Below are 15,411 nucleotides of genomic sequence, written 5' to 3' on the forward strand. Positions count from 1 at the left end.
GGAATTTTATAGACCGACGGTTAACACCAGTGAGGCGAGTGAGTTCCCAAGCCCCGGGCTTCTAGGTGGCTCATCGTTTGCCATTGGTATTTTTGGCAAACGGTTTGTGCGCGTTTTTACGATCACCGATCAGGCTCTTACCGAGAAATTCGGTTCAGGGATGACACCGTTCAACCTTCGTCTGCTTCTACCAGCGGAGATCGTCAGCGGTGCAATAAATTATTGATGGTCCATTAACGGGGCCAGGAATCCGATGCTACGGATTTCGGTAGTTAAGTTTATATACCTTCCTCTCCCAGCGATAATCTACGGTCAAAATCTGCTGGACATTCGCTTCGTGTTCAGGAGGGGGAAAAAAATTGTAAACTCTATCCGGTTGTCTACGGGAAGCTTCAAACTGTCTGCGGGTGGTGCACACCATGGAATGTGCGAGCGACATCGAAAGTCGAACAGGTTTGCAGGTGTTTGCTAATCCAGCACATTATCTAAGATTGTCCCCCTTTTTTTCGATCGCTCTGTAGGCGTGTGGTGTAGCCAACGGAGAAAAACACACCGATCTCCGATCGATTTCAATTTGAGGCTCAATTTATGACCCATACCCCGGCGGCTCAGCTTAAGTGAGGCTGATTTGTGAACTACCCATTCCGCTCTTGGCCAGCGAGTTAATGCGTGCTTTGCATTCAATTACGCGAAACACTCCACGGTGGTGAGCGAGGACAGAAAAGTCGGCGAACTCTGGAAGGAAGTGACACCTTTATGATGATTGGCAAACACGTTTCGCGCCCAGTTGCCATTGGTCCTGCCGAGAGTATCTCCGGGCGAGTGTTGGAGAACATTATCGCACCGAGGATCACTCGTTATCTAAGAAGCCCCCACGTAATTGATCGCCCCTAATCGTATCTCTGTCATTGGGTCAACTCCACTCACCTGCGTAAAATGATGTCCCTGCGTGAGTACGCTGAACGCACCTAAACCCTTGGACGCGACACCGGAAACAGCGCCGTCGCGGCGCGGCTGATCGTACGGCAGCTGACCACCCGGATGTATGGTCGCACCCGGACCAGTTCCATCCCCACCCATCAGCTGGCTGTGCTCGATGATGATCTCCTCGCGCTGCATCTTGCCGGCCAGCAGTTCCTCCTGCTGGGCAAGCAACTGCTTCTCGGAAAGTATCACACCCGGTTGCTCGCTAGACTTCGGTTGCTTTTGCTGCTGCTGCTGCTGCTGCTGCCTTCCTGACGGCTTGGTACCGTTCTGTTTCGCCTGATTGGACGTCTTCGGGTACGGTTGCTCGCGGTGATTGTAGTACTTCGCGCGGGAGCTATCGGCCCGGCTCGTGGGATGTTCCTCGTACGGTGGTACGGCAACGCGTGGCCCCAGATCCGGATGGAGCGGTGGCGAGATCAGTATGTTGTACTGATTTTTCGTAAAGTTTAAGCTATAGTTCACGTTGTAGCCGTGGTCGACGGTGCTGTTGGTGTTTTTGACACCGTGGGAAGCACGGTACGGGTCGTTCGGAGCGTTATTGCGCTGCTCATACTGCTGCTTCAGGTCGTACGCCAGTGGATACGGTCTGTGGGACGCAGCTGGATGTGGCAGCTGGTGGTAGTTCCCGGTGGTGTTGATGTTATTCTTCAGGATACCACCAACGGGGCCACGTACCGCGCGGGTGTCCGGGTCGGTCGAGTACCCGTACAGAGCGACCCGGTTACGTTCGGCCGTCCGGTAGTCGTAGTTGTTGAGCCGCTCGCTTACTGACCGGGTCGTCGGGGTTGGGTCATGTAGCGAACGGGCGTGTTGCGCTCCGGGCACGCGGTATGGTCGTACGGGTAGCGGCTGATGGTAGGAGTGATAGTAGTCGGCGTAGTACCCGGTTTGCGAGGAAGGGTTCGAACCTGGGTCGTAGCGTAGGAGATTGTGACCGTAACGGGTGGCGTTGGACGCGTGGACAGGCTCGTTGATGTGGTGAAGTCCTCCTGTTCCGTGGTGGTGGTGCTGCTGGGGATAGTGATCTACCGGTTTCGGTAGGTGCGGCAGTTGATCGTGTGGCTGCAGGTGCGATATCTGTGAATTTTATAGAGCAGAGAGAGAGAGAAAGAGAAATGTGAATAAGAGACAACACCGTAAAGCACTTAGTGAGATACGGATAGACTTTCCCCAAGATAATGTTCAAGTCACCAAAAGAGTCCACAAGTCCGGAACTTGCAATTTCACGACTAGCTTTTTTTCCAAGCTCATAAATAAATTTTGGAAATGCAAATGCTCTGAATGGACAATCCAACTGTCTAATCTGTCTTATCTGTCACTGTCGGGGGATGGGTTAAAGACCTTTCCAGAGAAGAGCACAATGGTTCATGACCGTTCATGAACCTGCGGGCAAGACAAATTGCGTATTACCAAATCAAAACTGTCTGAGTGGAGTTAAGCCACTGGTGGAGGGGTTTCCCCGGCATCAGCCAAAAACCACAAAATGGTGGATTTGCAGTTGAAGTTGGGCGCGGGGCAGGTCACCATTTTAAAAGTAGGTCGGTCACTCTTTCCCATCCAGACACCACACAACTTTGAGGGGGGATTAGAGGATCCCGGGGGTGGTGCTATCCTGCGATAATCTGTTCCGAAGGGTTATGACCTTCCCAGACCCTCACATTGGAAAACACGATACAAAACGGTAGCGGTGTGATAAATTTCGATTGCAACTGCAACTTCGAAACACATCCTTCAGGCTTCATTTACAACATCCAGGGGAAAGGGGAGCGCCCGGAGTGAGACGAAACGTCTCATGGGCACTGGCTGCTAGTCCTGCTCGTGACTGGTGGCCAACCTTTTACGACTGTGGTGGTTGTGTTGTCTATTGTCCATCTGCTCGCCGTCCGGTTTGGTGGATTGTTATGTACGGTAATGTAACACCCTCCCCGCTCAGGGACAATGGGGGGGGGGGGGGGGGGGGGGGGTTTGGAGGAGGGAAAACAGTCGGACTGTCAAACTGCACCCGACACATGGAACATGTCTTTTCATGGTGTGATTTATGCTCGAATGGGTTTCTCCAAAGCGTCAAGTGTTTTATCGTGCGACATGGACTCATGGTGCTGTGGAAGATGCCGAAGAGAGAGAGAGAGAGAGAGAGAGAGAGAGAGGGGGAAGGATAGGTTCAAGATCGGATCGCAAACAAATCGTCCTTTTCCAGTGACAAGTGCGCTTTAATCAATTGCAAACCCGGGCGTTGCATTCTGCTCCAATGCTGCTGCTGCTGCTCCAGGATGGTGAAATTGGATACGAACGAACGGGCGACGGTTTTATTGGACACTACCGGGAAAATATGGCCTCCTCAGCTCTGAAGCGTGAGTGGTAGTGAGATGTCAGTACGGAATTGCTTCATTTCGAAGGATTTTATGATGATGGTTGCGGTGATGATGATGATGAGAAGGATGATGGGAATAATCTTATTATCATCCTCTTGCGGTTGTGTCATAATTTGGATGGAATATTATAACTGCCACGGGCTGTGTAGCTTTTTTGTTGCTGCTGCCCATTGGATAGCAAATTGAAATATAATTGATGAGGTTTCAGAAGGGTTTATTGCTTGGGTTTGCGTTTTGTTTTTTGTATAAAAATGCTTAGTTTATTTGAAATTATTTTATAATACTTTTAACGCACCATGGGAGTAATCTATAAAAAGTTTATATTTTTATAGAAATTAATATGTTTTTATTACTTTGGCCACTAATTGTACTTCTCCTGGTGTAAGTTTTGATGTAAGACCTTTACAACAAACTACTGAACAACATTAAATTAAATCAAGTATTCTCCAACTTGTGTGAGAATGGTTGAGCAGCGATTTTTTTTTTTCGTTTATTCATAGAGGCTTTGGGTCTTTGAGACTTCATTCGCCTCTTGAGCAGCGATTTGAACCCAGATCGTCTCTGTTAACGGAGCGACGTGATCTTACCGACAGCTCAATTCAACCGTCTCTTCTTATTCGCGTTCGGTCTTCAGTAAAAGAATCTTCAGTCACACACTGCACAATTTAATACTTTCATTACCAAACGATTTTTTCCTGTTTTAAAGTTACTGGCGTGGTTATTGCCAAATGTTCATCATATCAGCAAAAAAGGGCACCGAACAGCTGTAGCAGAACAGTACGGGCAGTAAATCAATTGAGACGAATTAATTCGTTTGCGAAAGCGAACTAACGAGCGACAGTGTATTGCACCGTAACAAAGTTATTTGTGATGTCTTCTTTATGCCGCAGCGGTTGGTTCCGAACCTCGCAGAAGGAATTACGCGGTGGTTTAAAGTGTCAGTTTGTGTGTTCACGAAGGCGTTTGAATCAATTGGTGGTATCACTGGGGTGCTGTGAATCGTTTGTGTCGAGGAAAGTAAGAGAGAAAAAATAATTTAATTAAAAATGGGACACATTTAGTATTTAGTGTCTAAATTAATTATAACAGTTCTTTCTTCATATCTGTGTGGAATAGGTCGTAGCCATTGCTCAAGAATGCAAACTATGCCCTGTGTGTCATATTTCGCAAACGGGTTCCAATTCGAACTGGAATCCGAAGTCGATGGCTCATGATAGCAAAAAATGCATCCATAGCACATTGAACGAGGCCACCATTTGCACTGAATCATCAATGTTGTGTAAGGTTTGGAGAAATTGTTTCAGACTTATTAAAACTGCGCACCTTCCCTCGGTGTCGATAGGATTACGTCGTACAAGCACAATGAACATGTTCCACATCAAATGATGTCTACCACAACTTCACAAAACATGCCGGTCCAAGAGCCCCAACCAAAGCGACCGACACGAACCTCTTTCCAGCAACGTGATGATGACGGTGCATCGGTAGGAAATTAAAATGATATGCATAAAAACCATCCACAACCCATCCCATCCGGGGACCGAGGGGTGGAGATGTGTCTCGATTGTCGTTTGTCTACCCGTCGGTCGAATTGGTGCTTCGGAGGGCGTTTTATGGCGTCCACCTTTGTTGTGCGTTCCGAAAACGGCACACCTTTTCCAGCAATTCGACTCGGCCGCATCGCCGAGTGATTTCTGTTTGCTCGGATGGGGCTATAATTTTGACGGGTCTCGGTCCCCGGGTTCTTTTTTCGTCTCGTTTTGATTATTTGGGGAGTGTGGTGAGTTATTAGTATTGTGCGTTGGGGTGTTCTGGGGGGGGGGGGGGGACTTAAAATTAGAATTGAGCAGACCTGGCACTCTTCTCTCCTGCCTCTGGACGCTGGAAGACCAAGACACCTCTTAAAGAGTGTTCCGTTCTTGAAGGAGTACAAGTTGCATTGGCTTTGGAGAGCAACCGGCATCGCCAAACATTTCCTAGACCCTTTATCTTTATGTCCATCTAGGGGGAAGCATTCCCTAGCCTTTAATCAGCGTGACTTATTTATGGTGCTATCGGAGCACCGACAGCAACATGCTTGCCGCATTGTGACCTTCGGGCTTAATATCCCCGTTGTCCCTTAAAAGGAACCGGCCCGAAGGTGTGTGTGTGTGCATAGAAAATCTCTGTTTTCGGGAGCGTTTCGGAATTAGTAATTTATTTGGCCCGTCGAAATTGGGTGGTTTTGGGCATAGATTAAATTAAAAAAAAAGAGAGTCAACCCTTTTGCTGCGCAGGTGTGTGCTTTGGGGTCCACACATGAGGCATGTGTTGCCGATCGGAACGAAAACATAAATCGAACCCGGTGTTGTTATTTGTTGCGATCGGTTCGAGGCAGTCAACAAGGGCGCTCAGCGACACCACCGCCGAGAACGCACAAATGCGCACGGTGAGGGGTGGTTGCTTTGCTGTTCGGTATGCTGCGCCGTGCAACGGCAATAATTTAGACATTATGAAACATTTGTTGTGTTTGAAATATTGTCGCATTGTTGGTTGGTGAAAATTTGTTCGATTTTCGGGTCGGCTCGCATAATTTATGCACACACGCAAATGATTGTTGCGACACAAAGGGCGCGATGCCGACGGAGGGCTTTCGTAATCGATGCGTTCGCTTTCGGTACGGCTAGTGTACGGAATAGGAATTGCTCGATTGGTTTCATTTTAAGCAATGTTAGTTGAAGATTGATTTTGTCGAAGTACTGTTGGACATTTTCGAGAGGTTATTTTTTTTGTTAAATAAGTTATGGGAAATTTTTGATTTTATTTTTATATTGAATACTCCAGTTCAGATCAGAAGAGATTCTCCGATCTTTTAGTAAAAAGAGCCATAAATATATTTAATTTTATTTTAAAAAGAGGTTCTGTCTGGTTCTGTCATTGCAATTATTTGCAATGTTTTTTGGATTAAATTTTAGCATTGCAGAACGCAAAACTCTAATGGTTTATTAAGAATAAATCAAGTGAGAATAATCTCTCTTTTAATATTCTTATATTTTTATAGCAAAATTCACCATAAAAATCCTAAGTAGACTGAACAAGCCGTAAAAAAACTATTTTAGGCAATTAGTGACAGAAACTTAAAATACTTTTATAGCATTAAATGCCATAACAATTTACAATATGAGAAGGCCGTTCCTTATGAATAAATAAAGCTATAATATTTATATTATGGTCCGAAACAGCAGAAACACTAGAGGTGATAAAACTTTTGACTAGAGAAAAAAAATCTGAGTAGAATGAATGAATGAATGAATATAATTTAAAAGGGTCCATTAATAATTCGAAGTTATAGAATATTAATTTGAGGCTCAATATGTAGCAATAGAATATAGAAAATATTATAATTAATATTAAACTCAACACTAAATATTTTAATGGATATTTTTATAGCATATACTAACATTAATATAGTATTTAAAATAATGTTCACTAACACTAATACTTAACAGCTTCCTCCTCTCTTTACAACCACCTCAACACACCTTATAGCGAAAATATTTCTCTTCGGTGTGAAAATACCATAAAATTATCATTTCCTTCCTTGGTAATTGCTTTCGTTCGTGCTATTTGAGCTAAATCATACACCTCTCTCTTGAAAGGGGTATGTCGAGACATAAAAAATGGAAGCTAAAGAATGTCGAACAAAGCCACACCGAAGAAGCTGTTTCTGTATTTACTTTCCAAAAACATAAAATCGATCGCTCGGAAGCAATGGTGCAATTTTAAACCTTGCACTGGTGGGAACCAAAGAATTGAAGGGCAAAAATGCATCAACTTTTGCCTCCCCTGTTTTGTCGGTGACCCGCGGGCCGAATTAACCCGAACAGGAGGGGGAGAGGAGGTTTAGAAGCAGCAAAATATGGCAGCTGAAAAGTAACTGAAGCCCCCTCCCCGAAGGCGTCAGCGTGCAAGTGAAAACTAAACGACTTCTAAGCGTCATAAATCTCGCCCTGATTTATGACCGTTCGGAAGCGTCGGTGCATTCGTACCGTAGATGTAGCGAGATAAAATGCACTCACCCCCTTGTTTCGCTCCCAGTGTGGTTCGTTCGCGCGTATGCACCACGCCACTAGGGCAGAAGTCATAATCAGGACATTCGGTCCGGTATGTGCCGGTTCGGGAATTGGAGCAACGCCACCATGGACACCATAAACGTCCACAGCAGCCGAAACATAATCGCTCGTGTTGGGGGGGAGGAAGCGTTCGTGCGTTAGAAAGGGACCGAGCGAAGCTTCCGTTTTGTTTGTGCAAAAGGCTTTATAATTTATACGCAGATCGGTGTCTTAACGTGGTGCCGAAAGATACAGCTGACTAGCGGCTAGTGCGTACGTTAAGCGAGAACGATCAAAATTGGTTCGCATTTTTTCCATTTTTTCGCCTGTGTTGCATCTTTTCCACTTGCCCTTCGGGGTGTTTAAACGATGATGATGGAAAGGCAACGCGAAAAAGGAAGTCCAGTTACGCATATTTAATCATTTTTTTGTTTGTATTTGTGCTTCCTTTACTTCGTATCTCGTTTGATGTAATAAGCGATTAGCTTATGGACATAAATCACTATCATCTTCGTTGTGCTGTGTGTTTAACTTTTTTTTATCGAATCAATATTGATGCTTTGAGGGCATTTTTGGAAACAATGCACAATTGATTTAAATATTATAGAGCATTATATCGTGATGTTGGTGGTTTGATTGCAAAATTATAATAATCCCTTTTTCAACAGTCACTGATGTTGGTCGATAGAATTGTTTTCTTCGTACGGGGAATCGGGCCTGGACATCAAGTCTTCAAGTAATATATTGATTCTGATAGCTTTAAAAAACCATAATGGACGTTACAGAATTATCATCACAGTTCCACGAAAGCGAACCATTTTCAAATAACATCCCACACTGCTACACGCCTAATGAGTTAATCAGCGTTGCAACATTTTCCCTTAGGGGGAATCCTTACTGGATTACTGAATTCGAAGGGAAGAAGTCGCAAAAACCCAATCATAAGACGATGATCCATAACTACGCTCTTTTTTTTTTCACTGGACACTAACTCCCTTTGAGCCGCTAATTACAAACCACCACCACGGCCACCAACATAAAAATTCGACTGGACGAAACCGTCCCGAAATGAAGCCATTTTTGCGAATCTTCATCCACAGTGCCGAACACGGGGCTAGACACGGGAAGGAATGGACCTCCTACAATGCTGCATGGTCCCGACCCGAGGGTCGGTCGGTCATTATCTAAACGGAAAGGAAAATAATTATGGGCCGCTTTTTGCTGTGTGTTACATTGTGTTTGTTTTTTGCTGGGTGTTTGTGTGTGTGTGGGCAAATGGGAATGGCGCTAGAGGGTGTGGCTGCAAGGAAATGGCCCTTGGAGAGGATGCTTAATGGTGGGATCGATTTGCGTAATTTAAGAAGCTTCCTTTAGTTTGGTGCATTCGTGGAGGAATTTTCAAACAGTTTATCTATTTATTTATTAAAATTATATAATCTGGAAGAAGTTTATGAACTCCTGTGGATAACTTCACAGGTATAACAATATTTTCGATAAGATAGCGGAATCAGTTGATTTCGGAATGCGATCAGAACCTCTTCTAATTTTCCTCAGATGATATCACAATTGTAGCACTTAATTTCATTCAGCCAGTATTGTTGATAGGTCTTTAAAATTTCAGTAGCTTACTTTCTGTCTTATCAAGTTCAACGACCAGTTCATAGCCTTTGCGGGCAGCGGAATTCCTCACTACTGCTCAAGGACGAGCGTCGGTGGACGCACCAACGCCCTTAGCGCATCTTAACTTTGGCTGATCACGGTTCGTGAGGTCGCCGTCCTAAAAGGACTAAGCGGACCGAGTTGTTCGGTGCCATTCTCATGACATGACCTACCCATCGAAGCCTAATGAACCTAATGAGCTCATCGTACTGCTCATAGAGCTCGTCATTGTAGTGGCTCTTCAATTGTCCTTCTACAAAAACGTGACCAAGGATCCTCTCAAGCCTTTTTTATCATTTTTTTAAAGCAACTTCTTTTTTATATCCCCCGCCCTTCTGGCAGCTATCCCTTTATATGTCCCCTCCCATCGCTTACGCGTACGTCCTCCCCTGCTTATCCCTTTTTGTCGTACGCGGTTTTCCCAGAGCGATCCATGGATGCGCGCGTTACTAGCATTCAATTCGGTTGGTGATATGTTTGACCACAATATCTCCATTAATTGTTTCCGCTCCCGTCTTTTGTCTTCTTTATCCTAAAATCTGTTTTTCTTTTCCTCACTAGCCATCTCTGTCTGCTCCCTATATCCTCCTTGTGTGTCATGTATGTTTAGTTATAAGATAAATTGACTTTGTAAAGCCCTTGAGGCAAACAATTTGAATAAAGAAGAATAAGAATAAGAATATCTTCCCCGAATCTGGCGTACTGACATTGTGAAGTTTATCTTCTTGTTGGCCTAAAGACCTTTCTCATGTCTGGCATTTTTGGCTTACTAAATCGATTGAAGTCTCGTGGTTGGATAGGCACTCTCCACTACGAGGGGGACGGTCCGAATGGGACTTGAATCTCGGTTTTTCTGTATGAAGAGCCTCAACCAGGCATTTACTAACATTGTGAAATTATATGATTCTATTGTTATATCATGTGAGCAGGCAGCCTTGTAATGCGATTCAAGATATTCCACAAATAAACTGAAGTTTTTGAAGTGTAATGTACTGCCGTTGCTTAAGACATTATTACTATATTGATGCCATCTTTAAAAAAATACAAACTACATCAGGGAAGTCACCAGACACAGTCCCACGAGTCCCGAAATGCACTTCCCAAAAATCCCCTAACCGGAAGGGCATCCCAAAAGGCATCCTGGCGGGCCTTACAAAACCAATCCCTATAATTATCCTGCCACTTGCCATACGATGGACGCACGGTTCGCGATCATCTTCCGCTTCAGGCGGCAATGTTAACACGCTTCCCTTTTTCCGGAAGCGTGGAATCAGGCTCCTTTTTTGACTTCTTCCCTTTCGCTCATCCGTGTTAGTATTTTTAATTTGTATTTGCATTAATCTTCAGCCGTTTTTTCCCCCTTCAGTTTCTTTTGAACAGTTCGCTTAAGGCTATCGGGAAAGTCAGAATTTCGCCAGCCACCAACTCAACATAATAAAAACATGTTGTATTGATTCGGGCATGATTCGATTGTTGTCTCCATCGTGTCTTCTCCAGTTCGTTGGGAGCAATTTCGGAGCCTTGGAAACAAGAGAATTTAATCACCTCGAGGGCAGTTGTTGCAATGCACTACCGAACCGAAGGACAGCCCATTTTCGTTGCTGCGATTATTTATCGACCGAAAGCGATCCTCTGCTGGAACGTATAATTTACAAAATCGACAACAGCGTTGTTTGGGGGCTTAAAATATGCACGAAATATGTACTGTACGCGATAGCATCTTCTTGAGGAGCACTTTTCCCCCTTGAAGAAATCCCCTCTAGAAGGTGTTGTTCGTGGAATGATTATATATTATTTACTCATTTGTTTTTCTACTTCGCACTGGTTCGCGGAGGTTGCCAGGTCCTTCCAGGACGGTGAACAAATACGAACCTCGAATGTCTTAATTAAAGTTGATATCGTAACCGGTCGGAACGAAATTCGCCCGGAAAGCATGATCATAATGGAAACATTGATGACAACGACAGCACAACGAAATCATTTGCTTTGTCTTGTTCGGGAGGGTGATGCCTCTTTTGGCACCCGGAATGTCTAATCATTTCACTCGGGCCACTCGGTCCTCCGCGCGTGATGACATTGTCGGCCGGGAAAGAAAACTTTGCCGTTTCCATTTTCTCGTCTTGACCTTTTGCTGTAACGTGAAATGGACATTCCGTCGGATGTGGCAAAAAAAAAGGAAAAGTTGCCACTTGCCCAACCGAAAACCCATCATCTCATTCGATTTTTTTTGTGGCACGATTTTTCCTTCCACTTTTTCCGGCTGTGAATTCAGTTGTCAATTTTTCCCCTTTTCGGATTGGATTCCGTGTTTTTCTTTTTACTTTCCACAGGATCAGTTTGGAAAAGCGGAAACTCACTGCCCGGAAGCTGTCCGGTTGGCCGGGAACGGTGGAGGGTGAAAAAGTTTTCCGATCGATCACAAACGACTTTTCCCCCTCCCCTGATCTCACCATCACCAGCAGTTGGGTGGGAAAGTTCGCGCTTTTCCTTTTCCCTTTTTTTCGTGGTGCTAAATAGCGAAAGGATTCGCGAACCGGGCGCTGTAACGAGCCCATTTTACCTCCACCTTTCGCGCGGAATGCTGACATATCGCGCGGAATGCTGTCGAGTAGTTTGCACTTCCGTCGTCGTAGCACCCATTTCGTCATACACTCACTCGAGCCCCGGGCAGGGCACTGATGTTTATCGGACATTTATTAGGTTATCGTAGTTGTCGAGTTGAGCTTTTTCCTTTTGGCCTGAACTATGCGAGTAGCTTCTTTGAGTTGAGCTATTCGGCAACCAACATTTGGAAGGAAGTTTTTCGCCCTACCGGGTTGCCCCGGACTGGGAGGACTTCCGAGGCTGGTCAAAGTTCGCCCGAAAAGGACCTTCAATCACACCAAACTTGTTATGGACGACGGCGCTTTGCCTGTCCGTTGCGTGAATGCGAGGCAGGGCAAACCGGAAAGCACTCAGTCCCGGGCGTCGCTGGTTCGGTGGTTAAAGTTTGTTTTCTAAACCTTTCAGCAAACGGCATTAATGTTTGACTTTCTGCTGGTTGGGAGGCATAACGGGAAGGGAAGGGGAGCAAGTTTCGTGACGCTGTTTGAAAGTTTTATTCTCGTCTTAGGATAAGGATAAAGAAAGTTAGCAAGGGGAATATTTTAATAAATGCAGATTTTTTTTTAATTAATTTATAAAAATGAATGAAAGCATCAGCTATTAGAGAAAAAGTAATCAGAGCTAAGATTAAGCTTTTAAACAAATTGTCAAGGCTTTACATATTGAAAGTAAAGATCAATTTTGGCTTAAAATGAAATGAAAATAATAGTAAAAATCGTACTCAAAGAGCTCATTAAAAAAAGAACAGAATGAAAATCAAAGATATAAATGAAGAATAACATTAATAAATGAGAAGTAAGTAATGAAAAACTCAAATTTAAAGGAAAAATAAAAGATAGAAAAAATAGCAATACGGCCAGGCCGTTCTTTATGCATAAAAAAAATAAAATAAAACATAGAAAAATATAATATTCTGAACAAGATAACAAAACAAACATAGCAAAGTAATAAAATGAAACTAAGAAGCTACAAACATAAAACTCAACAAATAAAACGAAAAAAAAAACTGCAAAAAACTCAACAAAATCAGAAAAAAAGTAAAGGAAATAAATTAAAAAAGGAAAAATTTAATGAAAAAAAATTCTTCCCAATATAAAAGTGAACAATTAACACACCAATAAACTCCAGCCCTTTCCAAAAACCCGCTCAAAATTATCACTTTGCCATAATTTTTATTTTTATCTGCTCATCTGCCGGCGTTACCATATTGTTACCCTTCGAGCCGTATTTTATTGTTATATATTTTTAACACTTCCCAATTTAGGAGCTAAAAATGCACTCACACACACACACACACACAACTTCCAAAAACACTCTTTACGATCTTCCATATCACTTTCGTTGGCGGCATAGGATGAACAAAAAAGGGGAATCAGATACGGTGCTGTTGATCATTGACGGCGTCTTTTGAGAGTGTGAGGGCACCCAGTTTATGGCTTCTTGAAAAGATTTGAAATTGGATATTAGAACTGTGTGTTTGTTTTCCCACCAAAATAAGGCATTTTTTTATTAGATAACGATACTAAAGAAAAAGGGGCAAGAAGTAATGGATAAAGTGGAGAAACATAAATAAGAGCGAACAAGCACTCTTCTACACCTTCGCTGTCAACAATTTGTCACATTGATAAGCAATGAATCAATTAGGAATAAAGAATTCCACCACTGAGCAAACCCGAATTGAAATTCCATCTAGCACGTCTTGTTGGACAACGCTGTCTTGAAGGCCACACCACGTTGTGGTTAGCCAGCCAGACGACGCCCAGACACACGATTCCCAACGCAAAACGCCCTGTGGCACCCCTCTGTACGACACGGCAACGGACGCGACAAGTGTGTAGTAACCTCACACTCACTCCATCGCATTGTCCCGGCCCTGTTGTACAACCGTGTCCTGGGTCATGTTGAGCCCTTGGTACGTGACGCGGTTTTGTTTATCCGCCAGCCGTTGTTCGTTTGGTGGCGAATCAGCTGTGATTGATTGGAGGAGGAAAAATTCTATTCTTCGCCCGACCCAACACTCGGTTCTTTGTGTACGCTCGGTGCGTTCGACTATTTTCTTTTGTTGGAAGGCGTGTACAGAATGGGAAAACAGCTCAGGCAGGCAGGACAGGATCCCCTTTTATGGTCGTATCACCAGCGAACAATCAGAATTGCTGGCGTTGTGGCTTCAGTGGGCTTATTTAGGTTGTACTGTTTTGGGGGACAAATTTCATTAGACATTTTCTTGGGTGACCTTGCACACGACCTTTCCCCCGTTGAAGTCTGTTTTTGTCGCAATTGATTCCGTACGCCACGATGATTAGCTGCTGCTTTTCGGTGTGCCTCTTTTTTCGGTGGCTTTTTAGTGAGCCTAATGAAATTGGAAACACCCCAAAAAGAGCAGGTTCTCTTACTCATTTAGCCACAGCTGCCCTCCATAAATGTTGCCAACCTTTTTTTTTCCGTCCCGAATATTGTGTTTTCTACAGCTCTCGATTTTTGATTGATGGCATCGATTACCAACATTTTGGCGGTCCTTGTCCATTGTCCAGTAGTAGGAAGGAAAAACAATTGGCCAAAAAAAAACGCCTGGCCCTGAATTTGGCTCCATTATCTTCATTACCGTTCATAATTCACACCCATATCGCGATGGCGAAATCGAGGTCCTTACGAGTCCCGTCAAAGAAGCAAGAGTACTCATTCTTCTTCGGTACGAGATTTGGGCTTATCAGCTTCATCTAGTCTCCCCCGGGCCGGATTATTTTTATTGTGGGAAAGCTATGCACGGATGCGTATGCGTAGTCCTTGGCTCTCTCTCTCTCTCTATACTCGTCCTCGTGTATCCGTGGTTATTTATCGTTGGGTCTCGCTTTTGTATTGTGCCTTGCGGGCACACTCTTTTTTCCTGCTCAGGCGGACAGGAAAGACTTGTCCATCAAAGTAGAAAATTGGAATTCAATGATCGGCGGATGATGGGCCGGAGATGTCTGACAATGTCGGAAGCCAAATGGAGCGTTTAACGGCTGTGCCCAGGAGCAAAATCCCATTAATAATGTAGATAGGAGAAACAGTTCGTTTGGGGATATCTAGCAATATAGATCTTTTGGATATTTTTTCCATTTTTATATCAGGTTTAGATATCTTCAAGCTTCAACGAGGACCTCATAAAGAAGATATGCAACTTTAGAGAACTTTTCTCTAACAGTTGAGTTTGCCAATAGGCCCCAATATCACATCCCAATACGATCCTCTATTAAACTGGCAATGAAGTATGTTATCTTTATTTCTTACCAATCACTCAAACCTATTCCCATAATGTGCTTAATGCTAAGAGGATGTTATTCCCTCCCGAGTAGGAAAAAGCTCTGTAATTGTTTCCTGTGGAGCGAAAAACCCCCGAGCGCACTTCACATTACTTTTTTCCACCTCAACTAGCATCTTGAACAAAGCAAGCTAGACAGATGCTGCTCGAGAACCGTCAAGCTGCTGTCGCGCTCCATCCTTCAGGCTCGCCATTGTTACGTTATGCTGCTAGCAATGGGCAGAAAATGTTTCCGCTCAGCCAAACGAAACAATTGGCCTGGTGGGCGCCGAAGTGGATGATGATGACGATGAGAACGATGATGATGATGATGATTATTTCCTTATTGTCTAAGTCCGGCCCGGCATCGGCGAGAAGAACACCCTTGTCGCGGGCACGTGTTGACGATGCATCAATC

General features: G+C 44.1%; 1 protein-coding gene across 1 annotated transcript in view; it reads right to left on the reverse strand.

Annotated features, from left to right (window-relative positions):
* The window catches only part of LOC118511241, a 97,091-nt gene that overhangs the window by 9,589 nt on the left and 72,091 nt on the right, over window positions 1-15,411 (reverse strand). Inside the window, exon 3 of the mRNA XM_036054081.1 lies at window positions 928-2,064. Coding sequence (XP_035909974.1) covers window positions 928-2,064 — 1,137 coding nt within the window. The remainder of the gene's footprint in view (window positions 1-927; window positions 2,065-15,411) is intronic.

This window comes from Anopheles stephensi, chromosome 3 (genome assembly GCF_013141755.1).
Source record: "Anopheles stephensi strain Indian chromosome 3, UCI_ANSTEP_V1.0, whole genome shotgun sequence".
Taxonomy (NCBI): Eukaryota; Metazoa; Arthropoda; class Insecta; order Diptera; family Culicidae; genus Anopheles; species Anopheles stephensi.